This window comes from Fonticula alba (genome assembly GCF_000388065.1).
Source record: "Fonticula alba strain ATCC 38817 unplaced genomic scaffold supercont2.1, whole genome shotgun sequence".
Taxonomy (NCBI): Eukaryota; order Rotosphaerida; family Fonticulaceae; genus Fonticula; species Fonticula alba.
The window spans coordinates 978,466-984,542 of record NW_009242971.1 but is presented as its reverse complement, the minus strand read 5'-3'; the positions used below and the strand labels follow the sequence as shown (position 1 = coordinate 984,542).

The 6,077-nt window shown below is 64.8% G+C and overlaps 2 protein-coding genes and 1 non-coding gene across 3 annotated transcripts; 1 reads left to right on the top strand and 2 right to left on the bottom strand.

Annotated features, from left to right (window-relative positions):
* Positions 1-933: 933 nt before the first annotated feature.
* H696_00213 lies at positions 934-1,012 on the bottom strand. Its single transcript has one exon. It is a non-coding gene; the product is annotated as a tRNA-Leu (tRNA).
* Positions 1,013-1,437: 425 nt separating this feature from the next.
* On the top strand, positions 1,438-4,277 carry H696_00212 (hypothetical protein). Its single transcript, XM_009494054.1, has 2 exons — positions 1,438-1,496; positions 1,595-4,277. The coding sequence occupies exons 1-2, from the start codon at positions 1,443-1,445 to the stop codon at positions 4,241-4,243; spliced, it is 2,703 nt and encodes a 900-aa protein (XP_009492329.1). The 5' UTR covers positions 1,438-1,442; the 3' UTR covers positions 4,244-4,277.
* A 73-nt stretch (positions 4,278-4,350) lies between these two features.
* Positions 4,351-6,032, bottom strand: H696_00211 (hypothetical protein). The gene is made up of 5 exons (XM_009494053.1): positions 5,819-6,032; positions 5,347-5,658; positions 5,036-5,176; positions 4,770-4,876; positions 4,351-4,674 (listed from the first exon to the last, which is right to left on the bottom strand). Exons 1-5 carry the CDS (start codon positions 5,993-5,995, stop codon positions 4,467-4,469), a joined length of 945 nt encoding a protein of 314 aa, XP_009492328.1. The 5' UTR covers positions 5,996-6,032; the 3' UTR covers positions 4,351-4,466.
* Between the last annotated feature and the right edge of the window lie 45 nt (positions 6,033-6,077).

Genomic DNA, 6,077 nt, shown 5'->3' with positions numbered 1-6,077 from the left:
GGGGAGACACAAGGAGAGAGAGCGGAGGAGAAGTGAGCAAGGGAGGGAGTGTCTGGCTCCCAGGCCCAGGGCACATGGTGGTGAGTACAGATCCCTTTCAAGCTGATGCCCACCAGACATGGGCCGGCGCGCGAATATTCGGGGGAAGGCGAGGACGCAGCAGGCCGGAGGCCATAGATGGAGAGCGATAATGAGTGGGGGAAGGCGGGACAGGCGGGACAAGAAAGAGCGGGGAAAAGGCGCAAACCGAGAGGTGGGAGCCCCCTCCGTTCCGGCCGGCCGACCGGCCGGAATCCCCCCCAATCGGCCGGCAGGCGCACCTGCCGCCGGGATCAGATCGACCAATCGGCCCGATGGAAACTGTCCCGGCCCAGGCGCGCGGGATCGGGCACCATGGGCGTGCGCGCGTGTGCCCCCCCCCCCCCCCCCTCCCTGCCACCCGCTGCCCTGGCCCGCCCGAGGCGGGGCCTGGGAATCGCGGATCAACGCAACGGTTCCCGCTGGCAGGTGGGCCGCCGGGACAACGGCCCGCCAACCCCCACTACACCGGGCCCGGATGCTAGAGACTACACATCTGGCCCTCTCAAGCTGGGCTGCGAATAAAAAAGGGGACCCTGGCGCGTGGGCCTGCCGCCCCCCCCCCCCCCCCCCCCCCCCCCGGAGACTCGTCCCCACCCAGGGGGGTCATCTCGGCCACATGCGGCCCGGCGGTCTGTTGGCATGGGGCGACCGACCGCGGGACGAGGGGCATTCTTCCTCCACGGAGCGGAGTGCCCCCCCCCCCCCCCGGCGCCCCGGCCTCCCGGGCCGCCGCAGGGCGCGGAAGAAAAATACTCGCAAAAACGAACTCCGCGAAAAGAGCCCCCCCCCCCCTGGCGGCGGCGCGGGTGACCCGTCTCGGCCTGGCTGGCGATCGCGGGAAAAAGAAATCTTTGATTGGAGTGGGACTCGAACCCACGCGGTTTCCCACCAGTGCCTTAAACTGGCGCCTTAACCACTCGGCCATCCAACCATGGGTGCCCAGGGACTCCAATCCAATATCAAGCACCACGGAAAATGCGCATCGCCCGGTGGCCGCGAGATCGCCACTCCATGCGGGGGGGGGGGGGGCCTCACAGCGCCGCTCTCGGTGAAACAATCCAGTGGTCCTCCCGCGCACCCGCTGTACTGCCGGCTGGCGTAGGACGCTTTTGCTGGCAGAAGGGGATCTTGGGGAGATGGCTGTGCCACCACCGGGCAGGGCCCTCGAGCGGCCTTTGTCAGCCGCCGCGTTAGCTCCAGGCCGCGGCCCCCATCCCGCGAGTCACGCTCCCCCCTCTCCCTCCCCGGCCTCCGTGCGCTTGCGCCGGAGCATCTCGATCACGCAAATCCCCCTCGTCTCTCCCTCTCCCCTTGGCGTTCCCTCTGTCACCCGCTGCTGCCGTCACCGCCGCCGCTGCCAGATGAGGCGGGCCCCGGCGGACGACCCTGACTCGGCCAGCTCGGCCCCTCTGAAGGTGTGTATTCCTGTGCTTGGCGCGCCTCCGCCCCTCCCCCCCCCCCCCCCCCCCCAGAATGGCGGCCCGCACGTCTGACACATCCCTCCGCCATCCAGCGGCCACGCTTGGCCACGACCACTGCTGCCACTGCTGCTACTACAGCCACTGCCCCGGGGGAAGGTGCTCTTTTTGCCCTTTCCAGCCATGAGGCCCCGCCTGGGTCGGATTTGACCCTCTTCCAGCAGGATACCCTGCAGGATTTGGGCCGACGAACGGACCCGGTGCTGCATCTACATGGTATCGCTCGTGAGGTGGGCGTCTCGCCGACGGTCGCTCTGTGGCACCTGGCGCGCCTGTGTCCGGAGTACTCTCCGCCGGTCATTCGGGCCCTCACCCCGGAGATAGAGGCCACCCTGGCCGAGCTCGTCCAACTTGACCCACCCCCGCAATTGAGCTACATTTGCCAGCGCGTCGGCCTTACTTTGGCCCAGGTGCGCCACATTTTGGCCTGCCTTTTCCCGGATTTCCGGCCTCGAACAGCCATGCTCTCCTTCGAACAGGAGACCCACCTGCTGGACCTGGCCCAGATGCGGCCCCCGTTGCCGGTGGCTGCCATCGCTGCCGAGGTGGGCCTGTCGACCGAGCAGACGCGCGGCCACCTCCGGCGACTGGTTCCGGAATACTGGACACAGGACATCCCAACAATGAGCCCCCTGGACCCGGGGAAGCTGGCTCTGCTCCGGCGCCTGACCGCCGAGCCGGTCTTCCCCCCGAGTCTGAATTACATCTCCAATGCCCTTGGCATGTCGGCGGCCGTGGCCCAGAAGCACATCCAACTCCATGTGCCGGGGTTCACCCCGGCACGGACCCTCATCCCAACCCCGGCGCAAGAGGAGGCCCTTCGCCAGGCGGCTGCCGATCCAACATGCCGCACTGTCGTCGACATGGCCCGGCGTGCTGGCATCCCGGCCGTGACTGCCCTCCGGCACCTGCCACGCGTGTGCCCGGGCTTCACCCCGCCGCAGGCCTCGCACCTGTCACCGGCGGATGAGGCTGCCCTGGTGGCCATGTGCGCCCGACGGGATCCCATCCTCTCCGTTTCGGAGATGGCTCTGGCGCTGGGGGCCGAGCAGAAGGCCGTTCGCAAGGCCATCGCCCGGCTCTGCCCGGACCATCGCCACCCGAGTAGCACTCGTCCTTGTGCGCGGGTGAATGCGCGCATCGGCGAGCTGGCTGCCCAAAACCCGACCTTGAACATACTGGAGCTGGCCAGCCTGGCCGGCGTGTATCGCGAGTACCTTACCCTCCATATGCCGCATCTTCGCTCGGACACGCCCAGCCCCAACACCCGTGGCAAATCCAAAGCTCGCCAGGCCGGTCCCCTTGCTCCCGAACTGGAGGCACGTCTCGAGGCCCTGCTGGCGCAGAATCCCCTGCCGCCATTGAATTACATCGCCGCGGAGCTCGGCACCTCGGCTCCGTTTGCCCGAAGGCAGGTTCGTCGCCTTTTTCCGGAGTATGACGGCATGGTGGCTCGGTGGCTCTCGGCTGCCCAGTTGCGGGATTTTTTGCGCCTCTGCCAAAGCACGCCCGCGGCCCGGCTGTCGCACTTGACCGAGCGCTTTGGCCTGGCCGAATCGACCGTCTTGTGGATTGTGGCCAGATTGCGGCGACGCCATCCGGACTTGCGGGTCGAATTGCCCGACGCCACGCCGACCATCAAGAGCCGCATTTTGACCTTGGCCCGAACCGGCACCAAGGACTCCCGATTTTCCATGGCCGCCATCGCAAATGAGCTCCTCGTGCCGGAATCCCTCGTGCGAAAGACCCTCCAGCGGCACCTGTCCCGGGCCCCTGCCGGAGCGCGGTCCCACCAGCTGGCCGATGCGCGGCCCAAGCACCAGCCCTCGGCCATGGAAAGCCCCCACAGGGCGCCTCCCCTCCCGGAGGGCTCCCAGCAGGACAACCTCGAAGTCCCGAGCTTGGACAACCAGGCAAGCGATGGCGAGCCGATGGACGGTGTCTCGGCCTCACTTGTGGGCTCGCATTCGGGTGCTGAGCCCGTTTCATTGGCCACCCTGGCCTCGGACATTCCTCCGGTCGCCGTATCCTCGCCTGGCCACTCACCCGCCGCAGGGTTGTCCTCTCGGAATACGCCGACCCCTGGATCAAGCACACGGGCCTTCTCCTCCCTCCAGGAGCAGGCCGAGCTGGTGGACATGGCCCGGCGGCGACTCAGTCTTCGCGCCATCGCCCGGCACTTTGGCGTCCATCCCCAAACTGTGGCCACGCACCTTCGGCGGCTGTTTCCCGACTATCAGGCTGCCCGCCAGGAAGCCCTCCTGTCAAACATCCAAAGCCGCCTGGGGGAGCTGGTTGCACATAGACCGGTCCTTTCGGTGACGCAAATCGCCACCGAAATCGGTCTCAGTGTGACCGCGACACGGGGACACCTTCGCAGGCACTTCCCGGAGTATAACCCGCCCACCGCTCTCAGTGACTCCCGGCTTCGGACCCTGATGGAGTTGGCCGCGCGTCATCCGCCGATGCCAGTGAAGCGCATCGCCCGCGAGCTTGGTCTCCACTGGACCATTGTCAAGCGGTGTTTGCTGGAATATTGCCCGGACTACCGGTCTCCGAACATGCTGCGGGCAGCATCCACCGAGCCAGCCGACATCACCATCCCATCCTCCGACCATACGCTTTCCGATCCGGCAGACCAGCCGCCCTCGGAAGAGAAGCCCCTCTTCGAGGGGGGAACATAGAAGCCCGGACCACTTTACCTGCTTGTTCCACTCCCAGCAACAACAACAACAACAACAACAACAACAATAACATGCGCACGCACAGGCGCACACACGTTGGCGGGCAATTTTGCATTTTTCACATGTGTATTGATCTCACCAACGGGGCGCAGAGGGCGAGAGGGGAGAAAGGAAGGAAACTAAACAACAGGGCCGACGCGAGGAGGAGTATACAACAATGCCCTCAGTCGGAGGAGGCATCCGACGAGGGGGACGTCGGGGCGTCAGCCTTGTTGGCGGGCCAGACATACACCCCGGCAAGCAGCCCGGCCTTCTTGACACTCCCGCGCTTGACCAGCATCTTGAAGATCTCCTTGGCGGCCTTGGTATCAGTGCCAAGGCCACCAACATTCTCACGAATCCAGGTGGTGGCAACCTCCTCAGAGAAGGTGCTGCAAGAGGGAGGAGGGAGGGGGGCAGGGTACAGCAAACAAATGTCAGCAGCCAAGTAGCAGCGAAGGCCGGCGGTGCGTAGCCATGCGCGTACCCCTCAATCTGGCGCATCATGACCTTCTGGGCCTTGGTCTCGAGGGTCTCCTGCATCAGGGACAGCATGACACCGAGGGCGTTCTTGTCTCCGGACAGAATGGCAGGCTACCGGACAACAAACCGGGGAAGGTGAGAAAGAAGAACAGAAGGAGAGAAGTAGAAGGGGAAGGTTGTGGAGGCGTCAGGAATGGACAGCAGAAGGGCGAAAAGGCAGATGCATGGAGGGAGAGAGAGAGAGAGAGAGAAGGGAGGGATGTCACGCACGCCCATCCACCGGAAGGAAGCCTTAGCATCGGAGAAATCCTGCGTCGCCTGCAGATCAGTCGGGAAGGCGTAGTGCAGATCGAGCAGACGGTTGGCGATCAGGACGGCAGTCTCGTTGGAAATCGAGTGGCCAGCCATGCCCTTTGTGTGTAGGAGATTGCGGGAGGGGGCGGGGGGGGGGAGAGAGAGAGAGAGAGAGAGAAATCACAGTCAGCCAGGTGAACATCAGCCGGCACAGGGGAGGAGGGGGGAGGGGACAAAAGGGGACAAATGACGAAAGGCAGGATGGCCACAGGGAAGAAAACACGTACCAGTAGACTGGCGGCATACTTGACAATCCACTCGACAACCGCGACACCGAGGACCGCGGACTTGATGGCACCGGAGCCACGGGCAATCACATCACCGGACTTGATCTCGTTGACCACCTTGCGGGCGACCGTCCGGAAGTGCTCCTCGGTCAGGGAATCAAAATCAACATAGACGACCGGCGTGGCGGGCTCCTTCTCGCGCGGGGTCATCGGTGGGGTGGGGGTCATCAGGCTGGAGTTGGCGGCAACCTCGGAGACGATGGTCGGCGGGAGGAGGCGCGTGTCAACGCCAGTGACATTTCCCTCGCTATCCTGGAGAAGGGAGTTGGGGGAAGAGAGAGAGAGAGAGAGAGACGGCAGGAGTAGGAAGCGGCGAGTCAGTGTCACGTAGGGAGGGGCCTATCCCATGAGAGAGAGTGTGTGTGTGTGTGTGTGTGTGTGTGTGTGTAAGTGAGTGAGAGAGCGGGAGTACCTTGGTAACCGTGGTCTCAACAGCATGGCTAGTGGCCACGAGCAGAGCATAGATCTCGTCGACGGTGGCGCTCTGGCCGTCCTCACCGTGCAACAGCGTGGCGCAGGAACCCTCCTCGGCAGCCTTCTGCAGCATGTCGAGGATGTCGCCGTCGTGGGAGCCCTGAGAGTGGGACATGGTTGTATGGGAGGGGGGGGGGGGAGGATGGAGAGAGGGAGAGAAAGAAAGAAAGGGGGGGTGGGGTGGAAGAGGAGGGAAT